At 44.6% G+C, this 18,301-nt stretch overlaps 1 protein-coding gene across 1 annotated transcript in view; it reads left to right on the plus strand.

Moving 5' to 3' along the window:
- The window catches only part of WTIP (Wilms tumor 1 interacting protein), a 92,286-nt gene that overhangs the window by 58,437 nt on the left and 15,548 nt on the right, over positions 1 to 18,301 (plus strand). The window contains exon 4 of the mRNA XM_009320316.1: positions 11,402 to 11,469. Within this exon, the coding sequence (XP_009318591.1) occupies positions 11,402 to 11,469 (68 nt within the window). The remainder of the gene's footprint in view (positions 1 to 11,401; positions 11,470 to 18,301) is intronic.

An 18,301-nucleotide genomic window follows, 5' to 3' on the forward strand; every position in this document is an offset into this window, starting at 1 on the left:
GTCGGCCCCCCCCCCCCGCCCCCCCCCCCCCCTTCCTTTAGTCTTACTGGAACACAGTGGCTTCTTCTTTTGGATGTATTCCATAGAAATTATCTCCAGTGTGTATTATAGCAGTTCACTCCTCATGAAGGCTGCTCATTAACTTCAGGCAGCACAGAACTTGGTGGCTTGGTCGTGTCTCCTGCAGGGAGCTCACAGACCGAGTGTGAACTTTTGAGTCAGGGACTATCAGTTCCACTTACACGTGTCCACTTCTGTGTTGTACAACGAGGACCTGAGCACAGTCTCAAAAAGCTGCCAGATAAAAATATCAGTTGTGCCTGTGATTTGCATTCCGTTCATTTCCAGGTGCAGTTCAAGACTGAAGTTTCAGGCTTACAAAGCTTTTCTCTAGTCTGGTGGTGATGACTGTAGAGGCTGCTTTGTTCTTTAGGATGCAACAGGAGCTTGAGATCAGCAGAGGTTTAAAACAAAAGGGAATGCTTCATACATGCATAATGAAGTTGTGGAACTCACTGCCATAGGGACAGCGTGGAGGCCAAAAGTATAAATGATCTCATAGAGGAATTAGACAAATTAAAGAAGGATTGGTCCAGCGAGGCTATTAAACATAATAGTTATGATGCAACCCGTGGTGCAGGAAGGCCTTAAGTGCTGGCTGCTGGAAGCTGAAAGGTTATTCTTGGGAACACATCAGCCTCTGCGAGCCCTGTTTCTAATGCTCTTTCCCATTGAGCTTCTACTCTTGGCCAGAGCTGGAGATAGGATACCGTGCTAGATGAATTCTTGTTGCTGCCATTATGGTGGTTCTTACTGGAGCTTGAATGAAAACTACCCTTCACGTTGCATGGGTAGCAGCCAGCAAGGCTGCTCGGGAAGATTGTGTCCTGCAGAGTCAGGAAGACTTGGGCTGGAATAGTCTGCAGTTTGGTGGTGGATTTATTTTGCTGTAGAATGGGCTGGCACTGGGACCCTGGGATAGTGCGATAAGACAAGTACTCTTTTAAGTCCTGGCTTACAGGCAGCAGCTGGAAAAATTGAATTCTTTGCTGATAACAAGCAGAGTCTGTGATGGAACCATGAAAGCTTCCCACAGTGGAAGCTACCTTGGGGGAAGAGCTATACCCCCTTCCCTCCTAGCTTGCTGAGTGGTGGGGAGGCCAGTGTTGCTTTGCCCTTGTTCTTCACTTTTTTTTTTTGCATTTGTAAACCCAGCCCTGGGAAAAAAAAAAAAAACTTAATTTAAGCACATTTGGAGCATTATTTTACATTTCCCTGTTAGTGTGTCTGCTTGCTAGCTTATTAAGAAATATATTTTAAGATCTATATTAATATATAGGCCCAAAATAGCTATTAGATCAATGAAGGCTGTTGTATTTCTGTTTTTAAATATATGCTTGGCTTGTATTTTTACAAACTCCCTTCCAACATAAGTTCTTCTGTTGGAGCTCCATGGAAATAATTTATGCCTTAACCCTGAAATTGATGGGTGGTATGGGATAGAATAAATACATAAGTGGGAGAGAAAGGAAACATCTGCCAATTTCAACTTTTGCAAATTATATGAAAGCTTGAAAGTGTCTGCTAAGTGTATAGTATGGTCTGCACAGAAACGCTTTGCCCAAGTACCAGAGGTCAGAGATCTTCTTGTCCCTGCAGCATTAAGTAACCTTTTGGTTAAATAGCCTGACTGAAGAGTAGGAGGAGAGAGAAAGGAAGAGAGAATTCCACACTAGAGTAAACATGGCACGGAGATTATGGATACCCTGCCAAGAAAGGTGGGGTTTTCCAGCAAGGTAACAAAAGATATTAGCTATCTATCTACATAATCCTGCTGGAGACTTGACAGTTTAAGTCATGCAGCTAGGTTGGGGCAGAATTGTACCCTCCACGTCCTCTTTACTCAGTCTCAGGCTTGCTGGCTTCGCTTTGGTGGTGGCGAAGGGTGCAGAGTGCTCAGAGCAAGACACATTACCTGCCTCAGTGCAGAAATGTGAGGTTTCTTGGCAGCAAAGGTGTGCTTTCTGGATAGAAAGGTGTTTCCTTCAGTGCGATAGCTGACACGAGGCAAAATCCTAGGGAAGATAATGAAGTTTTTCATTTTGACATCATGGCAGGTTAAGGTAAACTGCAGAGGAGAGTCTAGAGTTTACCCTGGGCTACAAACATGTCAAAATGATAAACTGCCTTGTTGTCATCTGGATTTTACCACACATGAGTGCATAGCAAAGACAGACTTTTTTCTGGTGAAGATAGTACCTTGGAGCAGATCTACAGCTTGTATAAATTGTGATGAATTCAGTGATGCTGTGACGATTTACACCAGCTGCAAATTCAGCTTAGCATAGCTGTCTGCGGTGGGGGGTGTGTGGTACTAGCATGTCCATGTGGCAGGAGCTGGCATGCTGCTCCGGTGCTGGAGAGGGGGCACAGAGCAGAGAGCAGTGCAGAGCCTGGATAACAGCCCAGAAATGGAAATGATAACTGTATTATATAAGAACGTACTTTTGTGAGAGTCCAAGTAAGAGCTGGGCAGTGGTAGTTGGGAGGAAAAATAGTTAACTGCCGTCTGCCTCTCCAGGACAGATCAACTTGAGATAGAGAATGAGAATGAATACTGACTTTGTAGCCACAGTAAATTTGCACTGAAAAGCTCTTTTTTTAGTGTAAAAATATGAATTAGTATAAGAACTTAAACTATGGAGGAATTTTCAATTAAGGTTTTAAAAATAATTTATTTTAAATGATAATTTAAATTTTAAACAATTTTTATGCTTTCTTTGCATCGATATTTTTAAAAAGTAAATCTCCTTATCTTTTAAAAATGTTTGTTCATATCTTGCTATGTCTGCCTACCTGATGATAATATTTGACGAGAATTTGTTCACAGACTCTGAATACTCTTTCCTGAAAGAATCTATGTAAAGGGAGAAAACAATACACATCCTGTACTCCACCTTCATAGGCCTCTAGCATACGATGCCACCTTTTGTTTGCAAGAGTTTAAATTTCAAATAAAATCCCAGCATTCTTTTGAAAAAAAGGAAAGGGCCTCTCCCCTGCTTAGATTGTCAAATCCCAGACTAGCCCGGGATTGAATAGGCCAAGTCAGTGACCTCAGGCAGAAAGAATGTTGGTTATTTACGTAGGGCTTCTGCTATTTTAGCAGCAAACCTTTTCTTCTGAAAGGACAATGTATACTGTTTTGTGTTTATGGCCAAGTAAAAAGCTTGTACATTTGAGATTTGCATCGTAATAGCCTCGTAACTCAATATACAGCATCCTCAAAAATAGCTGTGCAAGGCTCTGTTTTGTCTTAGCTGGTGCAGGTCTTTTAGAGGTTTTTACAAAAGTTCTCTGAAAAACCGTCCTAAGATTCAGCTGCTTATATGTTTGCTTTGGTGGCTTTTTTTCCCCCCGGAGTTTTGCTTTTTTTTCCAAAACTAAAATTACACGTGGTTTCTTTATGAGCTCTCAGGCCAGTGCTCAAAATATTTTGATGCATCTCAAGCTAAGCTGTGCCTGCAGCTTGAAACCAGGAAAATGTGTGAGTGTGTGTGTGTAATTCACACACCGAGCATTTTCCCTGAAATAATGGAAGATCTTTACAGGCGTTCTGGCCTGGTGGATGAGCCTGCAATTCCAAATGGTTTTTAAAGTGTGCCTTTCTCAATAGATCGTAACCATGAGGAGCTATTGTGTGAGTAAAGCACACATTTAGGATCCAATCCTGCATTCCTTAAAGTCAATGGGAGTCTGAGCGTGAAAGGAATGCAGGATTGGGTCCTGAAACAGGGGAGCAAAATTGTGTGCCAGATTGCTTTGAAAAGAAGAACACAGCACATCCACAGTAGCCACTTTTTAATGTTTCAGATTTCAAACGGCTGGAGTCTGTGAAAAGTGGCTTCTGCCAACATGCAGTATCTTCTATTCAAAGGAATTTGGCATTGATTTTTTTTTTTTTTTCCCTATCTTAAAAACCTTGAAAGCCCTAGAAATTCACCCCTCCTTTCACAAAGCCTGAGCAACTGAGCATTGTGAGGAGGGGACGGGGCAGTGGCAGTGGGGGATGGAAGTTTCTCCAAGCCCAGGGGCTGGGGCTGGAGCACAGTCCTCCTCGCAGCCCCTTCCTGCTACGAAGACCCTGCACTGTCCCAGCATGTCATGAAGTCCGTCATGAAGAGGCTGTGCTCACATTGCTTGGTGGCTTTGTGCGAGTCCCCTGTAGGAGATGGAGGAGAAAAATTTAATTAACAGTTATTCAGGGGCTAAAGCAGCTTCGGTGCTCCCCATTCTCAAGTGGGTGGAGTGACAGAAAGCCCTGTGCAGATAGGCAGTCATAAGCCAGAGGGAGGGATGGAGAACTGCGGGCCCAAACTCACATGTGAGTAAAGGAGAAATGGTAACAAAAAAAAAAAAAGTATTGGAAGCTTTTGTTTTCTTTTGGCACATATTTAATTCCTGGGTAGGCAACCCTCCTCTACCAAGTCAAAGAAAACATCTCCTGGGTGAAATTCTGCATCAGTTTTATCTTGAGGTGACTGGGTAGAGGAGGTGGTAGAGACAGGTTGTTATTACTTAATATTTTCAATTATTTATTCCGTGTTTGTAAAACTTAGTATTTCTCTTCAAGTTTCAGCCCCTGGAATCATCTGGCGACTTAAAGTTTAGCTTCCACTTCTCAGAAATAGTAGTTGTCCAACCTGGGGGTTTGCAGAGAACAGATTGGATTCTGGATGTTTCATTCGCCCTTCAGCTTTTGAGTTATTTTGGTCCCAGGTTCTCAATCATTAAAACGTGTACTTAGAGAGCACACAGGCGCTCTTCAGGGGGTGGGTTGCACCTTGCATGGCAAGAAAAACTGCAGCATCTGTGCCAGAGTTTAGTTTAAGGCTGTGGACGGTGGTTCCCATCGTGGTGCCCTGTGCTGTCATGACGGTGTCCTCAGGCCATACGGGAGATCACTTGGGCACCAACCGCCCCTTCCATGGGCTTGGTGATGGGCCCTGCCACAGCCCATGGGTGGCACATGCGGTGTAAAAGTGCATTCAGGTGCTTGTCTGCATTTGGGAGCATGGGCAGCCTGTGGCTGGCCATCGCAGACAGGCTCTGAATCAGAGCAGCCCCAGACCTATGCCAGGGGCTTTTGCAAAACAAAATTACAGGTTTGGCCTGGTAAAGTTCATGTTTCCGTTGAGCAGTGATGGAGGCTATGGCCAGGTGCGCAGCAAGCATGCAGATACGTTTGCTCAGCCCAAGCCACCTTGTGTCTGGTTTCACTTGTACAGGGCTTTGGGGCAATACATGGGAATTTTCCTTCCCTATTATGGAAGCTGGGAAATATTTGAGCAAATGTTGTTGCGTATTAATCTTGCATGTATGTTTACATGTCGCTTTAGTCTGAATGCTTTGAGAGATTGTCACTTAAGGTGCTAACACTTAAGGTAAGGATACTGGTGTCAGATCAGTCACTGCAGAGATGGCATCTGAAGCAGTTAACAAACAATTAGGTCCATGTTTAACATCGCTAACTAAAACAGATATGCACAGTTCTTTGGTCAGTCAGGCATGAAGAGCCCGGGGCTGCCATGCTCAGAAAGCTGTGCGAGTCGTGGACCAAAGCTTCCAGAGTGCAGAGATTCTCGCCGAGTGTCCCGTTCAGCCTTAGAACTGACAATTTGTAAAATTAAGAAGTAAGGGGAAGAAATCCCAATGAGAGAAGCGATGTGATATGCTTTTTTCCTCCAGAAAGAGCTGTTAAAGAAGGATGCTGTGTATTTGTGTTGCTGCTGTGAGACAAGCTAGGAGCTCGTGGTGCTGCTTTCCCAGCAGGAGCAGTGCGTGGCCGTGCAGGGGCTCAAGCCCCTGATGCCGCAGCAGGGCAGCCACAGCCATCCTGCCCGGTCCTGCTGCCTGGGCGGGGGTTCCTGAGGGGACTGTGCCCCCATGGGAGAAACGGCAGCAGAGCCGAGGCCGGTGCTTGTGAGTGGTCAGACCTACCCAGACATGTCCCCAGCCAACAGGAATGGCAGGTACTTGAATAATACTCAGTGGCGATAGCTTGGGCTGTTCAGGCTTTTAATTAGCTCTGCTTTAACAAATTTCTTATCTTTAGCAGCGATACCTACAGCTGAACTCCTCAATTGCACTCCATATGGGGAGGTTTTAATTACATTTTCTGACTAAAATACAATCCCCTTGTTCCACACAGCTGTAATGTTAGAAATAACATTATTAGTCATCTAGAAATGACATTATTAGTCATCTTGCACTTTGTTCCCTCTAATGCTGAAACTTTCCCGCATGAAGTTACAAGAAGAGGCACATATATCATGAGAATATCACGAGAGAGATCATGATGACGAGGAGGTACGCTGGTGTATTTTTTTCAGCATGCTGGTAGTCTCAGGGACGCGCCAGGCGTTATCTGGGAGGCGAGGCTGGGGCTGCAGCATTCCCATTATGTCAGAGGGGAGCTGTTTGTTTTTAAGTAGCATTAGGCACTGAGACTGCAGGCTTCTCACATGAACTTGCTTACACTACAATGCTAGTAAATCATGATTATTACCCAACGGTTGCGTGTTTTTAATCATCAAAGTACTTAAAATATTATAATAATGCTCGGCACTTTTCAACTTCAAAGCATGCTGCAAACAGTAATTAGGTCTAATAACCATGCTGTGACAGTGAGACATTGCTATCTCTTGTCTTACAAAGGCAAGGGGGGGTGTTAGCCCCCGACGTGGTTGCATCATCCCATGTGAGATTGGAGATCTACCACTGAAGGCTGCAACTTGATAAACTCACCTCCCTATAGGCAAATACCCCTCCTGCAGCAGGGAGGGCTTTGAAGATGCTTTCTGAGCTAGTGGGGAGGGGGCAGGACATTTTCAGTGCTCTTTTGGAGCACCTTCTCAAGACCATAAAACCCAGTCTGATTCACATTTTGTTCCATGAGGGCCTGGAGCAGCTTTTGAAACAGCGTTGGAAAAAGTTTTACCCCATCTTGGCTTCCTGGCTGGTGTGTTTTCACCACCCAGTGAAGTGTTGTGGAAACTGGAGAGAGTAGTTGTGGACAGCCTGTGTCAACTGTGGGTCATTTTTCCTTTTGCAAGCTGAATCTTTGAGTTGAGTCCTTTGCTGAAGCAACAGCTCTCCTGTTCCTTCCTTTCAGTTTGCAACACATAGGGGAGAAAAATTGTGCAGGAAGTAATTGCTAGACACATTTAAATACCAGAGACTCATAAACTGGTTAAATCAGTGAAAACTGATGTTAAAAACCTAGAGCTGATTCTGATTTTATATATTTTTTTAAAAGTTCCAAAAGCCTGCTTTCTTTTGGATGTTAGTCATGTTGGTTGCAAACACCAGTTGTGATCATTCCTTGGGACAGAGTAATTTCTAGCTTGCATTTTATTAACTGCTAGATTATCTACATGAAACTTTGCACTCTTTGCTGGAGCATTTGCGAGGTCTCTGCCTCCCACCTGAGGTGGTGGAACCCCCTTATCCTGGTGCTCGCTACCTTTCAAATGTGTGGGTGTCAGTGAAGAAATGCGAAAGTCATTTGCAACAAGCATTTGTTGTCACTGTGAGCACATAAGCTTCATTTTCTACAGTAACACAAGGCTCTAAAGAGCACTGGGGAAAAAAGGGCTTCCCTATAAAAGCTAGTGTTATGTGCCTGTGTGCGGGCTGGGCGGCTTCTGCCTCGTTCTGTGGTCCTCCCGCGCGCTCCTGGCTGACCTGCTGCTCTTCTGGTCGGGTGTGAAACAGAGCCTCTTCCTCGCTACTGTTGAAAACTGGTCTGACAGGGCGGACGTGCCAAGGTGGGTATCAGCAGGAGGAGGAAAGAAGCACAGTGTTTGTGAAACCCCATACTTGTGAACTCTGCGCTAGGCTGCTCATTATAACTGCTCATTATTATTATAATGAGCTATCAGCAAGTTGCATCAAGTTTTGTCAGAAACTCTTCACTTTTTTGTTTCAATATTATGAAAGCAAATAGTAACCCAGGCTTGGCTATACTCAGTCATTCAAAGGAAATCCAAGCAGCAGGTTCTGTGTACCAGTGGGCAGGACATTATTACCTTGTCTAGCTGGCCAGGCATTTGACTCAGCTGGCTAAAGCAACATGTTTTTTTAAAACTTTTAATCTCTGCCTGATTGACAATAATAGGTTACGGCTACACAGAACAGGCCGGTGCTGTGCAGGTCCCCGAGTTACGCCAGGACCTTGAGAGGTGAAACCGCCTTGTCCAGTACACGGAGCTCAGGGCAGGTACCCTAAGCTCGAGGCATTGCACCCGCCCAGCTGCATGGCTGCCGTGGGGCTGGGAGGTACCAACGCTGCATCTCCTTGGGCTTTGTGTCTCCCTGGCTGCAACTGCCAGCACTTTCCTCTTGATTGCAGTTTTCACGTGATGCCCAGACGCTCAGAGTTTGGCGTTTGAGCGTGTTCAATGCCGTCATTTAGCAAACTCTTCTGGAAGGCAAATGGGACATATGTTTTTGCCTTTATTTCTAAAATGCAGTATGTAGAAGCTAATATAGTGCAGCCATGCCTATTTGAGTGATAACTTGCTGTTTCTTGTTTATAAGATAATTATTGTACAATCCCTGAACGAAATTCCTCTAAGGTAAAAGCTTGTCTATCTTATTAATTATTGCTAATAATAGTAATTATCATGTGAGCAAGCTGCTTGCCTGCTTTAAGAGTTTAGGCAAGTCAGTTCCCTAATTAGGTGGCTTGGTTTTTTTCAGCTGTAAAATGGGGGAAATGGTATTTTTCCTCAGTTTTGAAAGCTGTTGCTCTGCGAGTGCTGTGTAAGAGATGTTTTTATCATGTCAGCGGTATGGAAGGGGAGGACAGCTGTCTGTTTGGCAGGCAGGGGGTCTTGCAGAGCAGGGTGTGAGCAGTGAGCAGGGGCCCACAAGTTGTGTAGGGGCTGAGATGGAGGCTCCACTTCTGCTGCCCTGCAGTGAGGTGAGGTTGTTTCATGTTGCAGGGCAATCAGCTGCCAAACACATCCGATAACATAAGCATCTTTGAGAGCTAGTCCAAAACATCGGGTTTGCCTTGTTTGCTTTGGGTTGTAGGCTTCCCACTCTTTTCCAGTCCGGGAAAGCTCTGACCCTACTGGCTTCTGCCAGTGATGCTGTGCTAACAGGAGCAGAATTTGGGGCATTTCCATCAACCTGAGCACTGGAGGTTCTGTGCACTGGGATACAAAGCATGATGTACGGGGTCCTTGTGCACCTTCTGCAGTGCCTCGGGAGATGCTGATGCCTCCCTGAATTAGGGTGTTCCTTTCCTGCGGAGATCCTTCCAGCAACAGAGTTCAGGATTTGTCCCTAATTATCTCTGCTGCTTCTAACCATAATGGGTGTGTGGTGAGGGTGATGGCCAGTGCTTCTCCACCTGAAACAAATGCCCCGGCTCTGCACCGACGGTGTGTGTGAGCAAGGTGGAAGTGGCTGCATCAGCACATCCAAGGCAAGTCCCTGCTCTGGGTGCAGCCACTTCATTTCCACCATCTAAAGACAAGTCGTGTATTAAGGCTGGGTCTGGCAGAGCCAAGATGTCCTTTAAAAAGCCATTCTGTTCTCCTTCCTTTTCTTCCCTCCCTTCCCATTTACCTTTCCTTTACCTTTCACTGGAGGGGTTTAAAAACAGCTTGGATAAGCAGGAGGGAAGATCTAGAGGTGGTTGCTCCTGCATCAGTCAAGAGAGGCCCCGTGACCCCGATTGCTGTCCTAGTCCTGTGCCTTGTTTCAGTGATGTGTAGGATGGACCAGTTTTACCTAAGAGTCTCAGAGGAAATGGGACAGTCTCAGTGCATTGCCCATGCAACCAGGCTCCTGGTCCCCACCAGAACTACCAGGCAGCTAGAAAGACAAACAAGAGCTGACTCCACCTACCAGCAGTATGGAGACAGCAGCCCGTGAGATCGACAGCCCAAGAATGTGCACACAAAAGAAGCATTTCCCTCGGCCACGACAGTAAAACCGCCAGACAACCACATGCAGCATGTGATTTCCCAAAAGCATCAGCCCAGATCCCAACTTCTTTGTGCCACACACTGTTTCCCAGGATCAGATCACAGTGGCAATGTGTAAAAGGCACTTTCAAGCACTGAAAACTAATCATATTTTCCTCAACATTGTTTATGGAAACCGTGGAGAGCACTCCTGCCCCTCTGTGCTTGGCCAGCTGGCTCAGCTCACTGGCCCTCAGAGTCAAACCCTCCACAAAGATCGGCAGTGTTTATGATGGAGCTACTATTCTGCCTTGGTAGGAGATGTCCAGGCTTATTCTGTGGAGTAAAAGCTTCGGCAGTGACCTGGAAGGGGTCATCTGTTGACCTGTAAATACAGAGCCTCTTGCCCTCTTCCTTGCTCTGTGTCACTGCTAATGGCACACAGTACGCAGCCCGTAGTGGGCACTGTGCCATCAGCTTGCCAAGGCTGCAAATGGCTTGTGGGGGCACCCAAATGTTTGGGAGCTTTGGCCAGTGGGACCCTGGCACAGAGTGGAAATAAGGTGAGTCAGGATGAGTGTGGTTTCCCTTCTCCCTCTCTGGTTTTACATTGATAAAATGGCATTGCTTTCAATGGAGCAGCTCTGGTGTAAGACAGATCTGATCTGCTGTATCTAAAAACTGGTTGGGCTCGGTGGTTTCTGAATTCCTGGTTTCAATCCTTTTTGTTGGGACTCTCTGGAGTCTGTTGTGCATTTCTTAGCTGTAAAGGGAACCATCAGTTAACGATGATCACAGGCTTTGTCAATGGAGTTCCGCAAGCGCTAATGAAATGGCAAATGTTCAAACTTGAGAATGAAATCTCTTGTTTTCAGTGTGATTTTTCTGCCCTTCCCTCCATCACGTGTGCCTTGTACTGCTTTAGTACCACAGGGAACTGTGGGTGTAGCTGCTGTGGCATTGATTAATGTATTGGTATTTTTAAAGGTGACAGGAATATCCATGTGCAGCATCCCTTGTTTGGTCCTTTGGAGACAAACACGTTGCTGATGTTGATTGCAGTGGATGTATGCCTGCTGTGATTTTACCTGCTAATAAAATTGTCTCAATTTACAAATGAGCCTTTCCCCCCTAGAATAATAATTTTTGGGTTTAGATTTCAAACTTTCCAGGAACTGGTATCAGCTGGGTTCCATAACCTGCACTTAGAAGTAACATTTAGTTGATAAGGAATTTGTTACGGTAGGATGGAGCCGAGAGCCTAACCCTCATCCGTGTGTCTGGGTCGACCCTCTGGGGAGGAGAGGAGCCATGAACTGGCCATGCAGAGAGGCGCAGCAGGGTGTGCTTTTCACTTTGCATCCTGAACGACTGGGTTTGGGGACGGAGTACAAAATTCTGACAGTACCGTATTTTAACAGGGAGAAGACTACGAGGAAAAGCATTCTACAATGTCAATGGCAAGGTGTACTGTGAAGAAGACTTCCTAGTAAGTAAGATTTCAGGCATTTTTTTCCTGTTTTTAAACCAAATTGTTCTTTTATATTGGCTTTTCTGCTTTGAGAGACTGTTGAGTCATCTGGGGCCTTCTGCCAGTGCTGGAATTGGGAAGCATTTACCACTAACTCCATAAAGGCAGGATCAGGCCCTTGGTTTGAAGTGGTAGCTATGAAACCAAGTACATAACTGTCCATAAGCCATCACAAAGTGTAAATTATGAGAATAAACACTGGAGCTGCTCAAGCTTGGGACTTGAATTGCAGCCACAAAGCCTCGCCTGCCAAGCTAGAGCTCAAAGTCAAACATCTGGGGAATACCAATCATAACAAGAGGGGAGACGTTTTTGACTGGAGCACGTCATCGCTGTGTACAATGTTGCTTTGTTGCAGGCGCAGTTTTAATCACTGCTCTGCTCGGAGTGATGTGGAGCTGCATTGTGATTAGCTAAAAACTGTTAGCCATGGAGGAGCAACTAATTTTCTCTCCATGCACCCAGAGCTTTTATAAACGCTTTACTTTAATAGAGACTGAGTCATGAAAAGAAAAATGAAGCTTGTTGCTGAGCTGTGTTGTTCCAAAAATAAAATATTTGTGCAATTAAGGGTGAGGATTGTGCAGTACACAGAGAATGATTTGATAAGTGGCAGACGATTTATAATTAAGATTAAGAGGACGACATGGCTGGGAATTGAAATTAGAGAGGAATGATATATTTTGGCTTAGAGGATGATGAATTGGAGAATCAGTATGTTGAATTTATACCATCTTTATTTATTGAAATACCAGTCATTTAGAAGCCCGGGTCTTCTAGAATGACTTTCCATTTCTAATGAATACATGGCCATGCTTTTTGCAAAAGAATTGTTCAAAGTATATCCTACAACAGAAATGTCACTGGCAGTTCAGAGTGCGCAAATGCATTTCTCATCAATGCAATCCATAAAAATCATGGAAATTGCTAGAATATAAGCCATATTTGCCTTCATGTGTTACACCTTTACTCAGCCTACCACAGCTGGAGCCTGTTGAAAAGAGCAAATTGTATTTTGTGCAGAAAGTAAGTTTCTTGTTATAATTGAAATGTGTTACTGTTTTGCTTGCATTTTGGAGAGAGAGTTATTTTTTTCTCCCTTGCTTTTTTCAGCTTTTTCTTTCCCCTGTTTCTGCAGAAGCACAAGGAGAGGGAGAAAAGGGTGGAGTGTGAGATGGAGGGGCTCAAACCTTTGAGGTTTTTATTTTGAACTGTGTTGGAATGTACTTTCCCCATGATCAAAACCTTTCATCCAGACTTAATGACATGATTGTTGTTATTAGCTTGTAATTTCAGCCTAAACATGAGAATTTTAAATCTAAAAATCTCAATCTTCTGGAGAACATTCAGTTTTCAAGGGGACACATGCACACATCTTTAGTTCTTAGACAGGTTCTGTAGTAGGCTTCTGAAGGGAGCTACTTCCAGTGATTCTCCCAAGAAAACTCAGGTTAAGGACCTGATAGGAATAAACTTTCTGCAAGTTAGGGAACTGTTGGGACATTTAAGGCACAGATTTAAAAGCTCAAACCTCCCACAGGTATGTCTTAGAGGATTCCCAGTAGCACAGAGGGATGGGAGAGAAGCAGACCAAGGGACTCCCTGCTGCGTAAGTCAGCAAAAGAAATCAAATTCTGACGTTGTCCCTGCCTGTGTTAAGCCAGCTGCTTCTCAGAAAGTGATTTCCTCTTCTCTCAGCTTCCCCTGAGCAAACATCATAGCAAGAATACTAGGAATTGTCTTGTTTCCCTAATAAAATAAAACAACTTTGCCTATTTTAGAGTTCTGTGGACAGAGAAAGCTCAAAGCTTTTCTGTTAGAGGAAAATGCTGCAAAGTAGCAATTAAAAAGGAACCGATTTTAACTACTTCATATTCCCAGGTCTTGCTCCTAATGACTTGAAAACCCCAATCCTCTCTAAAAACAGGTGTTTTCAGTCCAAAGCAGATAGCCAAATGCTTTTGCTGTATAACTGAGAATTTCAGTCTCTACCATAACCCCAAATCTTGATGCAGCTTTATTTATGGATTCCCTGCTTGACAGTATGGTAGTGGGATGTTAGGGAAGTTAAAGACTGGAGGGTGGGGTAAAAAAAAAATTTGCTTGAGGGTGAATTAGGCTGATCTTGCACTCTGTCCTCTGACCACTACCATGCAAGCTTTGCAGGCCAAGAAGAGAGCGTCAGCAGAGCTATAGGAGTTGCTATGCATTATAATAGTCTGTGGAGTTGTCCCATAGCCCTGAATCCTCAGATCTTCCAGAGACATGCCTCCTTCCTCTCTGCAAGCCTCTACCCTGTCCTATAGCAGCTGTGTGAGTATACGTTCCTACCTTCGACCATTCTTGCACTGGGAGACTTGCCTCTTAGGTCGTTGCAGCCTCTTTCTGGCCAGTAAATGCAGTCAGAAGCAGAGTGGATCATGTTCTGGTCTCATTCTTAGGTAAGAGCACAAGAAAAAGATTATTTTAATTTGGGGAGGTAAACGGAGGCAGTCTACCTACGTTATAATTGTATTCCTGCTAAGAAAATACTGTCTCCCGTTGGTGTCCTTGCTCTTCTTTGGCTTTTGTTTGCCTGGGAACTGATCAGGAGAATTAGATGCTCCTATAGGTGTGGGAGCCTGGTCACAGCTCTGTGGAGTTTTGCAACCCTGCAGCTTGTGACCAGGTTATTTCAAGTACGACACAAACATAACAGGAATTAGAAAGCAGAGCAGCTTCAGAAAATTTGGGCAGGAGGTACTGTGCGGTCACACTGGGGTCATTTGTGAAATCCATGCAATAACAACTGAATTGGAGGGGCCTGTGTGTACATGGTTAGGCTTGGAACAACAGGATGATCTTTCCATGGATTCCCACGGCAGCTGTGAGGAGTCAATCTTTCATTGCGCACAGTCTGGCCAAAGCAGCAGTGGTCTGAATGAGCCCCTCGTCTGCCCTCCCAGCAAGAGGCATACTGATGGGAAGCAGCTGATTTGCAAATATAATGCAAATGGAGAGCAGGGGTGGTAGTGGGCTGAAGCCTCCCTGCTACCTGGAGGAGAGAGCCTGTCCCCTTCCCACCCTCAACAGGTAGCACAGGGCAGAGCTGAAGGCTGTAATTCTTGCAGAGCTCTGTCCATCCCCACTGCTACCTCTGTGTATTCCATTAATTTGCTGCAGGTGCTTCTTTCCAGTCATCCCTGGCATCATACTGGGGGTGTCCTGCAGGCCAGTCCAGGCAAGACACAGGGACTGCAGTAAATAGCACATGAACAACAATGAGCAGGAAAGCTGAACTGGTTCTTGCTGTGAATGTAGGATATTTTAGGGAAGAATGGATATTATTTATGGGTTTCTTCTTATTGTAACTGTTAGAAATGTTTAACATCCTATAGATGTCAGTATTTTAATTCTCCTGCAGTACTGCTGTTTTCTGTATCAGAATGGCTCCTGCTGGAGCAGAGTCTCCAGAGCTGTAGTTGATGGCTCATATGCACGATACCTGGTTCTTTAACTCCCACTCACTCAAGACAGATCAGCTCTTTTTCTCTATTAAAGGTGATACATGGAATTCACTGCAACATTATGTATGGTCCTTGAAGCCAAGACCTTGAGAAAAGCCATTATCTGATCCTTATAAATGTTTGGCACCTGTTGTAAGAGCAGGGCTCGCCCTCCTTGGCTAAACTGTCCCTTTCGAGGTTCAACCCAGTGCTGATGCCAGCCGCTCCAGGGTGTGTCTCTTTCACCCCAGAGGCAGTTGCACTTCAGCAGTGAAATGCTGTGTGGGTCACATTTTTTAAGAGAGCTCAGTTGTCACTTAAAACATAGCGAGTGCCAGAGAGCTTTGGCTACCAAGTTGTTTCAAAAAAATTGGTCTGTAAAAGTGTGACATGAAAAGCTGCTAGCGTCAAGCATTCAAAATCTGGCCCTTTCTTTGAGAAGTGTTTTTGATTTCTGGACGAAAGGTGTTAGAGAAATGTAGATGTTATCATTCATTATGAGCAATTTCCACTGCGCCAGCCATAAAGCTATCCAAAGCACAGATACACCCATCAAAACCTTTGGCAATAGCCGCAAGGTACGTTCTTCTAGCAAATAGTTTTCCCACATGTTTGCTCTTACTGAGGGCACAGATTATCTTTCTCTGAATCAGGCAGCTTATTTTGCTCATTCTTTCCAGGGAAGAAGTGCTAGAAGTTTTTAGGCCCACTTGTGGAGTTGTAGATGGGGAAGGGATGCCACATGCCGCAAACATCCTTGTGAGAACGGTGCCGGCCTTCTGTGTGCAGGGTTGCGAATCGATGGGTGAGGGCTGGTAAACCCTTACCACCTGGAGGACATGGCATACCTCTTTGTTTATTTTTGTCAGCCTCCTGTTTCCAGCCCTGATTAGCTGCAAATTCTCTCAGTGCTTAAACCCAAGCCATATTGGCTAAATGTAGTGAATGAATCAGATTTAAAAAAAAAAAAATCCACAGATAATTCCGCTTCTGCCTAAGCGTGGCGTAGAGATTGCCTAATCTATGCAGTTTCCAGTAGGAGCACTTCAGTAGTGATATTGCATGTTACTGAGCGTAAGGAGTAAAAAGAACAAAACCAAAACCCCAAACTTTGCATTGCTTTGCTTTAGCTCCAAGGAAGAGCCAGTTACTCTTTTTCATGCCACCTTAAGGTAGCAAGTCCAGCAATATCCAAGTCTTGCCTCAGCCCTGTTAGGATAGTTATTTCATGAAAGGAAATAAAACAAATGACAGTTTAATCCTTCCCTGAAAGCTCTTAGGACACAGATGGCTAACTAGCCATAACAGGGACACTGTTCCTGGTGAAGTGAACAAAAAATAAATGCCTTACTGTATAATAAATAATCCCAGTCAGATGTTCTAGTTCCATTTTGTTGATAAATTGCTGCATAATCATGGGTGAAGGAAAAATAGCTCAATAATTTTAATTTGTCTTTCCTTTTCAATGCTTAAATATCATGTAAAGAAATTTAAAAGAAATTACTGTTTTTCTTGGCAAAAAAGACTTTAAAAATGTCACCAAAGCAGCCTGAATCCTAGATCTATTATCTCTCTTTTTTCCTTTTTTTTTTTTTTTCTTTTTGATAGGCTTTTCCTTTTTCTCTTGAGGTAATGAACATTATTGAGTGGGGGTCCAGTAGAGGTTAAGAAATGAGAGAATTTCCCTCCAGGGAGGAGATGAGAGGGAAAATGAATCTCGTGACAGATGTTAGTTACATTGCTTTAATGCACTACTGGAAGACACGCAGATGCTCTGGAAATAACCTATTGCAGACACCACAAGCTGCAGTACATAGCATTAAGGTCATCCAAAACTTCCCCTTTTAAGATTTTTCTCTTTCACTGTCTTATAACTTTGCCAAATTTAATCATTTAGGCTGAACTTCTTCACACCAGGTTTTTGCCTGCAGCTAACTTTGCTGTCATTAGTTGTTGAAAGTTTCATCTAAAGCTGTTCATCCGTTTCAGTGAGTAAGACTGGAGGAAGATCTGTCACTTTGCCCATAAATCCTCAAAGAGAAAGGCTCTAAAAACTTCATTTTGCAGGTGCCAACCATAAAGAGAGACTTAGCACATTGCAAGCCTCCAGGAGGCCTTTGGGTGTCCCTCTTTCTGCCCTTCCCAGCCCGGAGGGTGGCTAGCCCCTGTGATGGTTGCATTCTGGTGCCACTGTGGCTCCCTGCCCTGGCCTCGTACCTTCCTGCCAGGGAGAGGCAAGGGCTGAGGCTGTGGCAGAAGGAGGGCGAGCAGCCCACAACCCCAACAGAGCTGTGCCTTGCAACCCTGCAGGGTGCCTCTCAAGTCTTCCTTCTCCTCTCTGTCCAGTCTACCAGGGTTTCTGATCCTTCTCTTCCCCTACCCCAGCAACTGATTCCTCTCCTCCTTGCTACAGCCAGCTGGCCACTGCAATGCAAAAGTTGGCTACGGAGAACATACAGGGCCTCATCTTCTATCCACAACTGTAAAACTCTCAGTGATTTTAAAAATGCGAAAGGATCAGGGTGTGCAAGACTGATAGGGAGGTGACAAATGGAAATGATCAGCCTTTCATGGGGGAAGGGGATGGCATATCAACGGAGGACTAGCTGGATGACAGCAGTTCATGAAAGCAGGGCTTGCACCTTCATCTCCTATAGCACCAAACACAAGACAACTCTTACCCTAATTTGGGCCCCTGGGCATGGCTGCAATGTAAATGTTAATACTAACAAGGCTATTCTTCTCAGTTTGTGCACATGCTGTTTCCCAAGCCTGGCAGTGTGGGAAATGGCCTGTCCCACTTGCTGGGGCCCTAGGAAGATAGTTTTATTTAGTGTAATGGAAGCTGGTGTCAGCTGGAGTCAGAGGTTTGATTTTCCATCTCAGTGAGTATAAATGTTTGGAGAACCCCCTTGGGAGGTGAGCACTGGGTCTAGTGCATTAGTCAGAGAGCCCATAGCTGCTAAGCAAGACTCTCAGAAAAAACAGACTCAGTTGAAAAGGTAAATGATTAAAGTTGCAGCTTGTGTCTGTTTCATATCTAATGGGTATCACAGAGCAAACGGCGTTCTAGATAACTGTGAGGATGTTGTATTTAGGAGACTTGCTATTAAAATGCATATTCCAGTCAGAGAACAGACAGTGTGTTTATTGATATGTTTAACAGAATGATGGAATTAAAGCTTGGAAAGGGATTTGCTGCAATATTCCTGATGTACAGAGTGTAAGGAAGTCTGTGAGCATTTTCAAGGCGCTAGGTTGGGACAGGAGGGGCTTTCAAGTTCCAGAGACATCATGAATGCCGA

Source organism: Pygoscelis adeliae, unplaced genomic scaffold (assembly GCF_000699105.1).
Source record: "Pygoscelis adeliae isolate BGI_AS28 unplaced genomic scaffold, ASM69910v1 Scaffold62, whole genome shotgun sequence".
NCBI lineage: Eukaryota > Metazoa > Chordata > Aves > Sphenisciformes > Spheniscidae > Pygoscelis > Pygoscelis adeliae.